Source organism: Psittacula echo (genome assembly GCF_963264785.1).
Source record: "Psittacula echo genome assembly, chromosome: 6".
NCBI lineage: Eukaryota > Metazoa > Chordata > Aves > Psittaciformes > Psittacidae > Psittacula > Psittacula echo.
In genome coordinates, this window is record NC_137743.1 from 667,608 (window position 1) to 684,332 (window position 16,725).

Below are 16,725 nucleotides of genomic sequence, written 5' to 3' on the forward strand. Positions count from 1 at the left end.
AGGGTTCCTGGCCAATGCAGGCTGTAGTTTTGCACTAATTAGGAATGGTTTCTGGCCAATGCAAACATTTTTGTACCCAGCATCAATAACCCTCAGTCATCCTAAAATGCCTTTGCAGTTGCTTTGTGTGGTGCATTTGATTCCTTACTGAGTTGCAGAGACTCATTTTTAAACACAATAACTTGCTGTTTTTACACGACTTCAGAGTTGCTGCCTAATAGTATGTTTGAATTCTTAGTTTCGAAAGGGCTTATATTGTACCTTTAATTTCTTTCATTATCTACCAGCATTCCCTGAATTCCTGGGTAGCTAATGCTCACTTGAGCTTCCTGTCAGTCACATTCTACCTCATTGCCATTTTTCTCACCCATGTAATCTTCCCTGTGGATATGAATAGGCAAAACAGATCAGCCCAAGGTGCTGGAGACAGAACATATTGCTTGTGCTTTTGCAGTGATGGAAAGGAAAGCAGTGGTTTCCTGTGCCGTATGGAGCCTTCCACTTAGAGGAAAATGGATGCCTTGTACTCAGAGGGTTCCAGGCTTGGGGAGCACTGCTGATACTGATCCCCATTGCTCTTTACTTCTTCTCTCTGTCAAATCTTGGATCACAGGATCCCAGCCTGGTTTGGGTTGGAAGGGACCTTAAAGCTCCTCCAGCTCCAACCCCTGCCACGGACAGGGACACCTTCCACTAGAGCAGCTTGCTCCAAGCCCCTGTGTCCAACCTGGCCTTGAACACTGCCAGGGATGGGGCAGCCACAGCTTCTCTGGGCACCCTGGGCCAGCGCCTCAGCACCCTCACAGGGAAGAGCTCCTGCCCATCCACCACCTGACACGTGCAGACACGGCCGTTCCTTCCGGCTGGGATCGATGTGTGTGGTGGTTCTCAGTCTAAGCTGTAACTCTCTTTTCTGCAAGCTGAAGCTCTGGGCATTCTGTGGCAGTGAGCTTGTGGTTACTGTGGCCACATTAATGCTTCAGCATCAATTACCATGATGCTTCCTTCCCAAGCTAAATTGCAGTAATGTAACAGGTTGACAAATGTTATTAATTATGCCAACATATAGAAATACATTGATAGAAAGAGGAAGCTGATCATGTTGTACTAGCCCTACAGGTTTGCTGTTACAAGGCTCAAGAAAGAATTTATTAGGTCTTCACCATTGTAGAAAGTCATTCTTGGAGTTAAAACTTCCCTTTTTTTATCCATAATGCTGAAAAATGTGCAGATATACAGTGAAAGGTTGACTTGGTCCTTGAAATGTCACTTTTAATTCTCTGTTTTCCTAAGATCTGAGGAGACTGGATACCAGGTTTACTAGCTGCACCCATTTCCTGCTATTGAACATTGATATCAAGTCCAGAGTTTGAACCCTCACTGGGTGTCCACTGTGTATCTGAAGTTTCATGGTACTTTTATCTTGCCATACTTTTAGGTATCTTGTATAGAAATGCAGAATAAACAGCAAAAATAATGAAAACACTCACAAATTTGGGATAGTAAAGACAAAAACCTCATTTTTTTGCATCTCACGTTGAGGCGTCCTTTTGTAGAAAGAATTTTGCAGAGAAACATGTTCTTCATTCCCTTTATTTCACTGGAGAATAGAAGCTTTATCACAGAGTACATTTTGTGACTACAATGACGTCTTAATTACAGGGATGCCAGTGCAGCACCTGGCCCTCTCTTGTGAAGTGGGCTGCACTGGGCTGCGTGAGGTTTGCTGAGGTCCCACTGGCACGTGGAACCCTGCCCCTGCTTGTCATGCAGTGCTGGAGATGGAGGACAGGAACACAGCAAACTGAGCAAATCCAGGTCATGGTGTTCATCTCTATCTGTGGTTCATGGCTGGTCACTTGGTTCTGGGGAGAGTCAGGAAGAGGCAGGTTTCTCTCATGGCAAATGCCATCATGTGTCCAGCAGTCCCACTTAACTGTAGAGGTGCCATATTGATAACAAGTGTTAAAGGAGTCAATAGGAGTCATTAGTGTAGTTCTGTCACAAGGAGCTAACAAAGTACCCATCGGGTACACACAACACATGGCATCGGGTTGGGGTGTGACCAAGAAGTCAACGTCCTGTGCTGTGGTGCCACAATCCCTCGTGTTTGCACATTGCAGGTGGGTTTAGGATAGGATAGGATAGGATCATAGAATCAGCAAGGTTAGAAAAGACCTGTAAGATCAAGTCCAGCTATTGCCCTGGGACTGCCAAGGCTACCACTAAACCATGTCACTAAGTATAGGGTGGAATAGGAATAGAATAGGAACAGAATAGAACAGGATAGGCTAGGATAAGGTAAGGTAGGGTAGGGTAGAGTAGGATAGAAGCAAAGAATAGAATAGAATAGAATATTTCAGTTGGAGTTAGAAGAGACCTCCAATGGTCATCCAGTTCTTCAGGGCTGACCAAGTTAAAGCATCTGATTATGGGCATTGTCCAAATGCCTCTTAAACCCTGGCAGGCCTGGGGCCTTGACCGCCTCTCCGTCTTCTACTCGCTGGGAGTGAGTGTCATGAGTCCTCCACCGGAGCCTGTGCCTCAGGACCAGTCACCCCCACATCATCAGCTCTTCCAGCAGCGGCTGAAGGGCAGCTTTGTTCTGTCAGCTCGCAGGGAGGGGGCCTCGGATCACAGGTAGCTGTTCCAGGCACGTTCAGGTTCCTGTCTCACATATCCTGTAGTGGTACGTTGTCATCTGTAGAAATCCAGCGTGCCGAACACAAAAGCAACATGCTGCTGCTGTGATCTCCTTCCCCAGGTGCTGAGATTTGCTGCTTTAATGGGATTGCTCACCAGTTCCTGAAGAAAATAATGAAACTGAAAGCAGTCAGTGCCTGTTTCTGACACCAGCTGAACCTCAAAGGGCAGAACCCTGGATTTAACTTATTGGAAGTGACATCTTCACTGACAGGTTCAAGGTGACTTTTCGTATCTGGATTTCTTGCCTGCTGCCTGGAGTGTGCTTTCTAGAGCAGTTGTAGCCATGGAGACATGGCAATGACACTTTGGGGTTTGTTTTCTTAGTGGCAGTGCTTTTTTTACACAATATTCCGAGCATTGTACTAAGGAACTGTCAGGAACTGTCCTCTCAGAGTGATCGCAGAGCATGAGTGCTCTCAAGGGTTTCACAGCCAAGAGAACTCTGTCACAGTGCTGGGTTTCCTCTTTGAGTGGTTCTGAGTGACAGAAGCTCAGTTAATTGATTTGTCAGCATGTGAAGAAGCCTGGATCTGTTGCCCCAAATCCTGCAGTGTTGTGTATTGTGTGAGAGCAGTTTGGATCTGAGAGAATATGAACACGATGTAGTTGCAGCTTTGCAGTGCTGCAGTCACTACAGGCTCTCTAAGAGGGGTGGTAAGGAAAAACCTCAGTAAAATCATAGAATCATAGAATGGTTTGGATTGGAAAGGACCTTAAATCTCCAAGCCCCTGTGTCCAACCTGGCCTTGAACACTGCCAGGGATGGGGCAGCCACAGCTTCTCTGGGCACCCTGGGCCAGCGCCTCAGCACCCTCACAGGGAAGAGCTTCTGCCTAAGAGCTCATCTCAGTCTCCCCTCTGGCAGGTTAAAGCCATTCCCCTTGTCCTGTCTCTACAGGCCCTTGTCCAAAGCCCCTCTCCAGGTTTCCTGGAGCCCCTTTAGGCACGGGAGCTGCTCTAAGGTCTCCCCTTCAGGAGCCTTCCCTTCTCCAGGCTGCCCCAGCCCAGCTCTCTCAGCCTGGCTCCAGAGCAGAGCTGCTCCAGCCCTCGCAGCATCTCCATGGCCTCCTCTGGACTCACTCCAGCAGCTCCACGTCCCTCTTGTGTTGAGGACACCAGAACTACACACAGTGCTGCAAGTGGGGTCTCGCCAGAGCAGAGTAGACAGGAGCTGAGAGAGAGAAGGGGTGTGATAAGGAGATGACACCACCCATGTAGCTGAGCCCTTCGGAGGCACAGGGGCTGTCAGGATGGGGTGGCATTGGTTTCCCCAATGAATCTTTCATGGAGTCTCCTGCAGCATTGTTGAGGAGGAGATGGTGCATCTGCCCTTCAGCTTCACTTGTGGAGTGTGGAGTGGGCTGGGAGTGCGGGCAGATATGTGGTAAGAGCTGGCCCAGGCTCTGTTTTCAATTAATTTGGCAAAGTTTTCCGAATTCTCCTGCAGAAAATGTCCCACAAAAATGACAATAACAATATTTTGGATATCAGCCTAGCACAAAAGGGTAATAGGAACTCCACGGGCATGCGTGGGCTTTTGATTCATCCTCAGAGATGACAGATGTGCCTTTATTTAAGATCTGGGAGTGGGATTCGGAATATTTATGGTGAATTCTTTGCTCTTGCTCTTCCTGTGTGATCTTGGTCTCTGTTGCCAGTCAAACACGGGTTCAGTGCTCGCTATTGAACACTTCATGCTTCATTCTTGCTGCAGGTCCTCAAACTCATGCCCCACATCCAGCCTTCTGGGGAGGAGATGCTGAGGGTCCCATTGCATGTCAGGATCTGGTGGTGGGAGTGGCAAGGATGACGGGTGGCGCTGAGCAGGGTCCAGCTCAGGCCCCTGGGGAGCTCCTCCTCAACACCTATGGCCTCTTTGGGAGCGCTATGCTTGTGCCGCAGCCAGCCCCAAAGTGCAGCGTGTGCCATGGGCTCTGCAGCATGCAGCTTCCTGAGCTCTGAGGGCATCAAGGAATTGAGACAGAAAGAGGCAACTTGTAAAATGGGGGTAATGGTGTGTCCTGCACCCCGGCTTTTGTGAGAGTATTTGTTTGTCTGTGAGGCACTCCCTATGTGGCAATGAGGATTATTTCATTAGTGGTATAAACAGACCTGTATTCTTACTGTGAGGGTGCTGAGGCACTGGCACAGGGTGCCCAGAGAAGCTGTGGCTGCCCCATCCCTGGCAGTGTTCAAGGCCAGGTTGGACACAGGGGCTTGGAGCAAGCTGCTCCAGTGGAAGGGGTCCCTGCCCGTGGCAGGGGTTGGAGCTGGAGGAGCTTTAAGGTCCCTTCCAACCCAAACCAGGCTGGGATTCTATGTTTATATCTTTTTTTTTTACTGAAGACTGAGATTGGATTAGATCACAGCAATAGTTTAGCAAAAGTAATTTCATTTGCAGCGCTACTGATCATGGCACTAACTGAAGTGTTAGAGCTGCACCGACCTCTCTTGTCATTGCTCCTCACTGTGGCTCTGGGAAACAACAGGTCAGGTACAGATGAGTTTGCACGTGAAGAGAGCAGAGGTCAGTCCTTGTCCTCTAGTTGTTGTCCTATGGAATGCCCCAGTGCCAGACCCCTGGGATGCTGAGTGTAAAGCTGTATGGATCCAGGCGCTTGTGTTTTGCTCTTGGCCATGCTCTGAGTTGGATCATGTGCTCATGGCATATCTGTGAGACTCCTCCTGTATCAACACAAGCCAAAGCTGCATTTTAACTTGTGCTAAACCACTTCTTCAATAACCTAATTCAACCTCTTTTCTAGCTACTACAAGCAGGTAATGAGATTTGAAAGCAAACCAACTGCTCGCCATCATCTTCCCCAGGAGGTGGTGGTGACTTGAAGCATGACCAATGCTCTTTAGTTGTCTCCTTGTCTTCTTTCTGAATGTAAGCTCTTTGCAGTAAAGCATTTACAAATGTTAATTCTTTTTTCTTTACCTTGTAGTGAACTTTGACCACTTCCAGATTCTCCGGGCGATTGGAAAGGGAAGCTTCGGCAAGGTAGGCTTGGACCCTCAGTCCTCAGTTTGCTTGTATGTTGTATCAGGTATCTGCTGTTGCTTACTTGCTGCCACAGGAACGGTGCTGAAATGGGCCACTTTCGTTACTGGATCATGACTGCTCAGTAAACACAGGAAAAATGTGTTCAGGAAATACCTTGCTGCTGTTTGGCATTACTTTATTTCTTGGCATCTTGGTGAAACAGGTGTATTTGTAACTACAGCACAACTGGGGCCATTTCATAGCACATACTCATCGTGTTCTCTGCTTCCTGGGAGGGCTGATGGCTTGTGAGGGGGGACAGTAAGTCAGGAGGGTGTAGGGAGTTGTGCTGGGTGACGGACTGAGCTGGCACAATGTGGTCTGGAGGGTTCTCTGAAGCCCTGGGCTGTTTTCCCAATCAGAAATGAGTTATGCTGAGAGGTTTTGTTGTTTATTTTTAACAAGGGTTTTTTGCCAAGCATGTGGGAGAAGGTGGGAGGTGATGATCAAAAAGCTGGAGAGCTCTGGAAATCTGTTACTGCTCGATTTCCTAGCTCTAGTCCTTTCTCACCCCCTTTTCCAGTGACTCTCACTCAGTCCCTGTGTCAGTAGCTCTTTGCTGCTTCTGTCATGGCATTTTACACCACTTGCTTGCACTGCAAGCACCAGGTTCAGTGCGTGTGTGCGTGCGTGTGCCATGTCCTTGCACATGCGTGCGACTTCATTGCACTGGTGCCGTTCTGTAGTTTTCTTGTGGAGAATGTGTTTCATCTGGGATGTGATGTGCTGGGTCAGCGGAACAGCGAGTGAGGAGAGTGAAAACGCTTCAGTTGGAGGTTTCACTGCATAAGTCAGAGATCATTTTGTTCTGAAATCACTGCTGCTCTGGAGCCAGGCTGAGAGAGCTGGGCTGGGGCAGCCTGGAGAAGAGAAGGCTCCTGAAGGGGAGACCTTAGAGCAGCTCCAGTGCCTGAAGGGACTGCAGGAAACCTGGAGAGGGGCTTTGGACAAGGGCCTGTAGGGACAGGACAAGGGGAATGGCTTTAACCTGCCAGAGGGGAGACTGAGATGAGCTCTTAGGCAGAAGCTCTGAAATCCTCATTTTAGATACTTCAGATGTAGCATCAGTCGTGAGGACCAGCCCCAGCACAAAATCCAGCTGCAGTGTTGATGAGGTAGAGTCCAGCTTATAGAGTGGAGCGATTGGACACTGTTAGTCACAGTGCTGTCCTTAGCACTGCTTGCTGGTGAAGACATTCTGTCACAGCCTCAGTTAACTGCGGAGCACTGAGGTATCTTTTACACTGTTCTAATGTGCTTGGGGCACACTCTCCCATGCTAATTCCTTCCTGGGTTTGTTGTGAGTCCATGTGGGACTGCCACGGCTGATAAACGTGGAACGCTGGGCAGTGTGCAAGTCACGAAGAGGAGGGTTTGAACAGTCACATGTGTCTGCAGCCGTGTCTCTTGAGAAAGAAAAGGCAAAAGCTGGCAGCAGAGCTCTGTGGGGTTCCTGAGGTTATAATAGATGATGCAGAATAGTTAAATACAAGCTCAGGCCCTTCCTTAGGGTAGTGCTGTAAAGATGAAAGGCAAACAGCAGAGGAAGGTCTCCCCAGACAGCCTGGCCAGAATAGGATCTCTCAGGGTTTTGTAACTTCTGCTCATCATCGAAGACCAAAACCTACATCAAAACCTTACTACAGAATAGCAGCCAACAGTATTTTGGGAGCTCATATGAGAATACTAATAGCTCCGAATGTAAACCTGCCAAAGAGGATTTATTCTGTTGAGCAGCAGCACTTGGGGATGGAAAATTAATTCTGCTCAGAACATGAAATGGGGAAAAAGATATTCCTGTCCCAGGGCAGGGCCTTTATGGCTTTGAAGAGAGCTGCTCCTCATGGCTGCTTCCTTCTCTGTTTATGCTAAAGAAAGGTTAAGTCTGGCACATAGCAGTCTATCAGGCATCAGAATTGTATATACACTTTCAACAAAATGCTGCAGTGATTCATCTGTCATCTTTCTCGATAATTATGTCAATATGCTAAATTTCCTTTGATGCTAAGAAAAGCTTTTTGCATTTACAAAGTCATTTACAACTCACATTTAATTACAGAAAATTTAGATCTTCCTACCTGGAAACTGGTGCTCGAAACGTATGAGTGATTCGGTTGCTTTGGTTGATTCAAGCACTATCTGCCCACAATGATGAAGGAGTTCAGCAGCCAATGTCCCATCCATCTCAAAACGGGGATGCAGGGTGTGACCTGGGAAGTCTGGTGTGCTGTGTGATCTCGTAGTGATGGCAGGCAGTACCAGCACCGCTGGGTAGCTTTAGGCAAGGGATTTGCTTTCCACTCAGGACAGGCTGTGTGCTCCTCAGCACAGGAACCCTACCAAAGGAAGGAAACAGGAACTCAGGAATTGCTTTAGAAGAGGCCGGGGAGCCTGGAGCTGTGGCTCAGCAGGTCTGCAAACCCAAACCTATTTCTGTTTACTAGAGATGGGTTTAATCAACTTTAAGATACTAATAATCAAATGAATGTCATGTTTAATTCCATGTCTACTCGAATTAGCAAATGGGTAATATTTTCCATCCATATTAGAGGTAATATTCTTTTGATTTTCGGTATTTTCATAGGAGCATTACATTTGTCCTGTAGCACAGACTCCTTTTCAAGCAGCAGCAGTTACTGAGGCTTTCACTGCTCTGTTGCTGTTACCCAAGGAGCAGCAACCAAGAGAGGGTTCACAGAATCCCAGCCTGGTTTGTGTTCAAGGGACCTTAAAGCTCACCCAGCTCCAACCCCTGCCACGGGCAGGGACACCTTCCACTGGAGCAGCTTGCTCCAAGCCCCTGTGTCCAACCTGGCCTTGAACACTGCCAGGGATGGGGCAGCCACAGCTTCTCTGGGCACCCTGGGCCAGCGCCTCAGCACCCTCACAGGGAAGAGCTTCTGCCTAAGAGCTCAGCTCAGTCTCCCCTCTGGCAGGTTAAAGCCATTTCTCCTGTCCTGTCCTTAGAACGAAGGTTCCAGAATGTGATGCAGTTTGTGATCCCCTGTTGTAACGGGAACCACGCTCTGAGCTGCATTATGCTTCAGGAGAGACATGGTGAGACCTGGGGATCCCAGAAGGCGTTGGTTGCATTGCAAGAATCCTGACATCTCCCTTCCTGAAAATTGAGTTCTCCTGGCTGCAGTCTTCCTCCATTTGAACCAGGAGGCAGCCGAGGAGTGTTTGCTCCTGTAATCCTCCTCCCACATGGCTTTCCTTCTGATTCTCCCTCAAATCAGCCACTGCTGCCTTTTCCAAGGGATAAAGAACTGGATAGGCTTATGGGAATTCATTACTTCCACTTCAGTGCTGTGAAGTGATTTATACTGTTGGAAATAGGGGATTAAGCCAGTGGATGGGGCTGGAATGACAGGAACATGTTGTTTTCCAGAGAAAACAAACATGTCTCAGGGTGGGTGGGCCCATGCAGCCAGTGCCCAGGGACTAGGGGTGTGTGTGTGTGTGTGTGTGTGTTGCTTTCAGTAACATCTTTGTCTTTTCTTCTTTAAGTAATTTGTGAAGTTTTAGTAGGACCTGGGAAGGTTCAAGGCAACCAAAGAGGGTTTTGTGGTAGTCAGGTATTGACTGTCTGGAGCCCAAGTCTGATGGGGAACGGCTGAGGGACCTGGGGGATTCAGTCTGCAGAAGAGAAGGCTCAGGGGGGACCTGATCGCTCCCTACAAGTGCCTGAGAGGAGGATGGAGCCAGGAGGGGCTGGGCTCTGCTCCCAAGGAACAAGGGATGGGACAAGAGGAACCGGCCTCAAGCTGCACCAGGGCAGGTTTAGATGGAGCTGAGGAACAATTCCTGCCCCAGAGGGTGCTCAGGCATTGGAACAGGCTGCCCAGGGCAGGACTGCAGTCAGCTCAGTTCAGCTCAGTTCAGTTCAGCTCAGCTCAGCTCAGCATGGCAGGCAGTGGAGCTGTCCATGCTCAGGGTGCAGGGGAGTCCCTGCTCCCGGGCTCGATGCTCGTGGCCCTTCCCTGTCTCCTGCTTGCCTGGGTTTGCTCTGCACAAGCACTGTGGTGTCTGGGTGTGCTGCCTGAGTTGCTCACACAGCCCAGGCTGGGTGCTGAAAGCTTTAATCCATTCTGTAAAGGTCAGACCTGCCCACCCGGCACATACACTGCAAATAAAATTCCCTTGAAGTCCGTTCTCAGCAGAGCCCCTCTTTGGTAGCACAACTTGTGCCTTTTTCCCACCTTTATAAATGTTGGACTTTTCCCCAAAGAGAAAGGCCAGACACATAATCCTTTGATATCATGGGTATCTTCTGCCTTGTGTTTTCCATCGCTGAGCTGGAGCCCGTGTGAGGCCGAGGGTCTGTCAGAGCACAGGCAGTGTCCCCAGACATGTCCTCACTGGACATGGACCCTGTCACTCCTTCACACACTGGTGGCAGCCCCGGCCCTGGTTCGGATGGCAGCAGAAGGACCCGCACTGAGGCCAGGAGGTGAACACGGGTTTGCTTTTCCCAGAGCAGTGTGGACAGCTGAGAGGGGGCAGCCGGACGAGGGGTGCCGTGAGTCCGCAGTCTCTGGTGTCTGACCATCCAACCCTGCCTGGGTGAGGTTTCAGGATGTGGCCCCAGCCTGGATGAAGGAAAGGCCTCTCACCACCCTGCGTGGCTCCCGGAGCTGCACAGGGCGCTGGGTGGGATGCAGTGGGAGGAGTAGTGATGTGGGGGACGTGTTTCACCACAGCGTGCGGCACAGGAGCAGCTCCCTGGCTGCAGAGGGCATCTCCCCAAACCCTTCTGTGCCAGGGGGTGCGTGCGGAAGCACAGAGCACAGGAAGGGTGACGCTCCCTCCGATACAACCCCTTGGGTACTATTTACTGATGTTCTTCCTTTCTTGGGTGTTGCTGAGCTGTCAGTGTGTCACTGGCAAAAGCCATGGGAGAGAATCGCAGAGAACGACAGGCTGAGGTGACAGTGTGGTCCAGCAGTGCTTTCCTGTGCAGGGCCTGGGCTGGGGGACACCAGCAGTGCAACTACAGAGCAGAAGCTGCTGCTGAATGATCTCGAGTGACAGTGTGAGCGGTGACTTCAGGTGGAGGGAGCCTTGGGACACAACGCTGCGCACCCCCGCAGGGACCTGTTTGGGGTTGCTGCAGGATCAGGCTTCATAAGGCAGTGATTTATAGTAAAAAGCTGCCCACCTCTGTTACAATTATATACCCAGTGCCTTATTAACATGTGCATTAGAGACTGCCAGGGGTTTTGTCATTCCCTGTGGATGAGTCACGCTGTGGGGTGGGAGGTGGGACACACTTCAGCAGCCGGAGGCTGTGGACAGTGAAGCAGTGTGAGAGCGGAGGGTGGAAGCACCTTCCTCCACCCAAAACCCACTGATGGCCTGAGGCCACCCCTGCAGGTCTCCATGCATGCGTAGGGCATGGCCCAGAGCCCAGCGGGGTGGGGGGGGCACACAGGGAGGCTGCAGTGGGGCACGCACCAATGGCAGCACCCAGGAGCTGTGTGTTGAGTGGGGTGGCTTTGCTCTGTGTCCCTGGCTCCCCTGCTCACCATACAGGCTCTCACTGTATTGCTCAGCGGGCTCTGTCCCTCCTGAATCATGGAGCCTGCTGGTTCCCAGTCATCAGGAGGCTTGGAGGAAACGGGAGCCTGGCTGCGAGTTGTGGCATTTCGATATGCTGCTTATTCTCAAACTTTGAGCTCGTGCAGCCTGGCCACTGATTCACTGCATCTTGTGTCAGGGGGAATCTCCTGCGTGCTTTGCTGAAGCCTCCCCACAGGGTGCGGATGCTGTTCTGAAGCAGTGTGACACCTCTGGAGTCACGAACACACATCCCTGCTCACCCAGCTCCTTCCCCCTCTTGGGCCGTGGGGACAGGCAGAGCTCGCTGCTTGTGCCAGCAGCACATGGGAGTTGAGGAGTGCAGTGCAGGGCTTAATGCATAACCAAGAGTAACAGCTGGCTAAGAGAGCTGGGCTGGTTCAGCCTGGGGAGGAGAAGGCTCCTTAAGGGGAGACCTTAGAGCAGCTCCAGTGCCTAAAGGGGCTGCAGGAAACCTGGAGAGGGGCTTGGGACAAGGGCCTGTAGGGACAGGCCAAGGGGAATGGCTTTAACCTGCCAGAGGGGAGATTGAGATGAGCTCTTGGGCAGAAGCTCTTCCCTGTGAGGGTGCTGAGGTGCTGGCACAGGGTGCCCAGAGAAGCTGTGGCTGCCCCATCCCTGGCGGTGTTCAAGGCCAGGTTGGACACGGGCTTGGAGCAAGCTGCTCCAGTGGAAGGGGTCCCTGCCCGTGGCAGGGGTTGGAACTGGAGGAGTTTTAAGGTCCCTTCCAACACAAACCAGGCTGGGATTCTGTGAACCAGCCTCTCTCCTTCATCTACTACAAAACAGCCCAGAAGATGTTTTCGTTTGGTGGCTCCCACACACTTTGTAGACATGCTCTGCCTTGTGCTCACAGAGCTGTTGGGCACAGTGCCGCTTTACTCCTCTCTTGAAGCTCTGTTGTTTTCTCTTCTCAAGTCATCTTTTGCTCTCAAAGTGCACCAGCACCGAGAGGATCTCGTGTCTTGTTGCCAGAACAAAGCTTGTCTCGACTAACTCATGCGTAGCAGTGGAGTCTGATTCGGTGTGATGGATTCATGGGGATTCCCTGGTGTCTAATAATGCAGTGTAATTAATGGTGGAGCCTTTCCCTCCTTCTGGATCTTTGTTTTTTGTGTTGTTTGATTGATTTTCACAAGAGGAACTAGTACACCTCTGAGATGTCCATCCCTCCCAAAGATCTGGCTGAGAGCAGCCAACACTGCAGAGTTCCATAGGGGTGAGTGTGAGGAAAAGAAAGCAGTAGCATTGTTTTGTTGGGAAGGCAGACTCCGATGTTTGATTCATGAAGCCATGAGCACAGCCAGCAGCTGCATCCCTCCTGTGGTGATCCTGCTCCTCGGGAACACCGGAGCCCTAGGCTGCAGGAGGCAGCAGGTCTGGCTGTGACATCCCAGTTCCACCCCTGCAGCGGGGCAGGCAGTGCATGGGCACAGCTCCGGTCCCAGCTTCCCCACGGGATGCAGTGATTCAAATTGTCACAGCTCCAGTGGTGACACCTCGGGATATGCCAGTGCTATTGGTGTGTTGTAGTTGGGGTATGATAAACTGTCACTAGCAGTTGTGATGCTGGTGAGTGATGGAAGAGGGAAGAACAAGGGGTGCTGGGCGATCCTGTTGTCCATTTCCTTTCTCCTGTATCACTCTCATTCTTTGATTTTGTTGACCCCTGGGGTCGCAATACCATCTGCCCCTGGTATCCACTTTTAGACAAGCTGTTTTGGGGTTTTCCTTGTGTTTTTCCTTCCATTACTGCCTCTGAACTGTGCAAAATGAAGTAAAAAGCAAACAGGAAGTATAAAATGGTTTTTAAGTTTATAAAATTTTATATTTATTTTCATTTTTAAAAAAGCTTGCATGAAATGAGAAGGGAAAGGGATGTCTGTGGTTGTAAGTGCAGCATTAACCCAACCCCTGCAGACTGGAGGTTGGCAGCCACGTAGTGCTGCTGCGTCGATGGTGCTGGGTTCCATGGCCCTGGTGGATGTGCCCCTCTCCAGGTATCCTGTAGCCCCTTTAGGTGCTGGAGCTGCTCTAAGGTCTCCCCTTTAGGAGCCTTCTTTTCTCCGTGGCCTCTTCTGGACTCACTCGAGTAGGTCCATAGAATCATAGAATAGTTAGGGTTGGAAAGGACCTTAAGATCATCCAGTTCCAACCCCCCTGCCATGGGTAGGGACACCTCCCACTAAACCATGGCACCCAAGGCCTCATCCAACCTGGCCTTGAACACTGCCAAGGATGGAGCACTCACAACCTCCCTGGGCAACCCATTCCAGTGCCTCACCACCCTCACAGTAAAGAATTTCTTCCTTATATCCAATCTAAACTTCCTCTGTTTCAGTTTGAACCTGTTACCCCTTGTCCTGTCACTACATGTCATTGCTGTTTGATGAATCTGCTTTCTTTGCTTGCTCTGCTCCACAAAGCCGGGATCTGTGGATCTGGTAATTCCTTAAAGCAGTCAAGGAGTTACTGTTCCTCTGAGGCAGCCCAGCCTTCCCCAGGCCCTGCACCCTTCCTCAGGGCTTTCTCAGCCCTGAGCTCACCCAGGACAGGCAGAGATGCTCCTTTCCTCCTGCAGTTTGCAGGAAGGTTGTTAGTGGGAGGAAGCTGAGACAGCCGATCCATAACACGCCTTTGCCATGACATGTTTGTGTAAAGGCTATGGAGTTCTTGTTTGCTATGAGGAGTAAAACGATGCAGTGCTGCTGCCACGTAGGCAAACCAGCTCCCCAGAGGGTGCAGCTCAGTCCTGTGAGCCGGAGGCACAACCTAAGCTTTCACAGGGGCATCGTGTCTTTCCTGCTCAAAACCCGCATCAGAGTCCCATGGTTGTCTTCAGCCACCCTAAATGAGAGTGGCGATGAACTCCCTGTGATGGAATGTCCAGAGTGTTCTCATGTTTAAAAACAAGGTGGTTTTCCAATTACTTGTGACTATTGCAAATGTACCTTTAATTGTTGTTGCCCCATCCCTGGCAGTGTTCAAGGCCAAGCTGGATGGGGCTTGGAGCAAGCTGCTCTAGTGGAAGGTGTCACTGATTGGGAATGGGTGAGCTTTAAGGTCCCTTCAACCCAAGCCATCCTGTGATTCTAGGCCTAACCCATGCTAGCTCTCAAGTCAGAACCTCAGGCTGGACCCTCTAGGACACCTCTGCCATATTCTTTGCCTGCTTTACCTTTGCCACATTATCTCTGCCTGCACTCGGTTGGAACTTTTGCTCTTGTTCGTTGTCCTTTTCTTTCAGACAGAACCCACACTGTGTGCCCTGGGTCTGAAGGTAGAACTGCTTTTGTTTTCCATTCTCTGCCATCACTGCTCTTTGGCTGTACAACAGCTTGTAAATGCCGGTAGAAGCATCACAAGGGGTGCTGCAGGAGGAGCCTCAGAGCTGACCAGCCCTGCGCTGGTGCTTGGGGCACTGGGATGGAGAAGCAGGCAGGGGCAGCTGTGATGGATGGATGGACGTGCAGTGCCTGGCTTTGTGGAGTGCGTGCTCTCAGCATCGCTGCGGGGGCTCCTCTCTGTCTGCAGGCAGAAGCACTGGCCTGAGGTGAACCACAAGCCCAGCACTGCAGTGAAAGCTTCCTGTGGCTTGTGTCAGCAGAAATGCTTTCTCGCATGCATTCCCGTGTGTGCATCAAGGCTAAAGAGCTGTTCTCTGCTCAGGTTCTCCCTGGCTCTTACATGTGAGGTTTTCCAATATTCCAACAACAAAATCCCCCCCCACCCCCACCCCTAAGGCACAAATGCAGTCTCCTTCCTGGGGCTTTGATTAAGGAGACCTTTCTGTGGATTCACATACGCTATCTGCTGAGTGGCAGATGTCTCTAAATCAAACACTGGCACTTGTGTTCAGAAGGGCCACTGTAATTACAGGGTAATGAGGCACAGAGCTGAGGTCTTTGAGGGGAAGAGGAGATCGTGCAGCAGCATCTCCAAGTCCTGCAGGACTCCATGAACTCTCTCAAGGAAAGCAGTGTCAGGAGAAGAGGGCAGGGTGGGCTGGGTGCTGTGGCATTCAAGAACCATAGAATCTCAAACTGGCTTTTGTTGAAGGGATCTTAAAGCTCATCCAGTCCCAGCCCCCTGCCACAGGCAGGGACACCTTCCACTAGAGCAGGTTGCTGAAGGAAACCTGACCTAAACTTGTTACTGAGTTCCATAAACTCTCATCCATCTGTGAGGACAAAGAGCAGAATATTTTGGCACTCGGTGGGATTAATAATGGGAAATCTGATTATTGTTTTTCTAGCATTACCCTCAAGGGACCCACTTCAACTGTGTCAACACAAGAGGCTGGGACTTGCCTCTAGTAGTGCCTTTACCCATGCTTGGTGCCTGCTGGGCAGCCAGCACCAGCTGCTGTTCTGCATGGCCGACAGAAAGAAGTCTTAATTTAGAGTAAAACCAATGCACCCTGCTTTGCTAGTGTTAATTATAACTTTCTTGGTGGTTTAATATGACCAGCATTTGATCTTTCTTTCGCTCTGAGAAGCCATCAACCACCAGCCCTCAAGCTAGCTAACTGAACCGGGAGCAGCAGGTGTTTCAGCGTCAGATTCAGGACTTGGCAGCAATCAAATGGAAGTGACGTTGGATGTCAGTGTCGTCTACAGGTCCTTGGAAGCTGCAGTTTATGAGTTTGGGTTGTTGTGTTAATGCTCATGGTTGGACAATCCAATTACAAGCCACTTAATGTCATAAACGATAAGCAACAATGACCTTTGTTCTTATGAAATGATGACTCTATCAGCATGATACAGCAAATGTTCTCTAAGAGCTTTTATAATAGTTTATTGAAGTAAATATTGTCTGAGTTTATCTGGAGCATTATGGGGTGCACCCCTTTTGCTCCTCTATAATTCATATAATTCAGTGATGTTTGCAGAAGGAGACTCTCCTTTTCCTCACATGATGTATTTCTTCTTGTGGGCTTAAAGAAGTCTGAAGTTCATGACTTCCTACTGATGTGTCTGTGCACTGCGTAAAACAAATCTGAATCATAGAATCCCAGGATCCCAGACTGGTTTGTGTTGGAAGGGACCTTAAAGCTCATTCCAGTTCCAACCCCTGCCATGGGCAGGGAATCTCATGGTAATTGTAGTTATGTAATGGTAATGCAGACATGTACCCATAGAGCTGTTATGGCTATGGGTCTGTTGTGGTTTTCCTGGGGTGGATACAGGAGCTGCCCCAAAGCCAGGGAAAGGCAACTGAGATTTTCTGTGTCTTAATAGTGATGATAAAAGGAACACGAGAAACTCAAGCAGAAACTGATGCAACTGGCACACAATTAACAATAGAAGCGATTGTTATAATGATAGATTTGACTCCACTCTGTCCCAGAGGTTGGCCGCCTGTGCCATGCCACCAGTCATGTGCAGCACCGA

General features: G+C 50.0%; 1 protein-coding gene across 2 annotated transcripts in view; it reads left to right on the forward strand.

The window, feature by feature from the left end:
* STK32C (serine/threonine kinase 32C) overlaps positions 1-16,725 on the forward strand; it is a gene marked incomplete at both ends in the record, with an annotated part of 76,245 nt that overhangs the window by 37,333 nt on the left and 22,187 nt on the right. For both annotated transcript variants that reach the window (XM_080621470.1, XM_080621471.1), the window contains one exon: positions 5,655-5,710. In XM_080621470.1, coding sequence (XP_080477596.1) covers positions 5,655-5,710 — 56 coding nt within the window. The remainder of the gene's footprint in view (positions 1-5,654; positions 5,711-16,725) is intronic.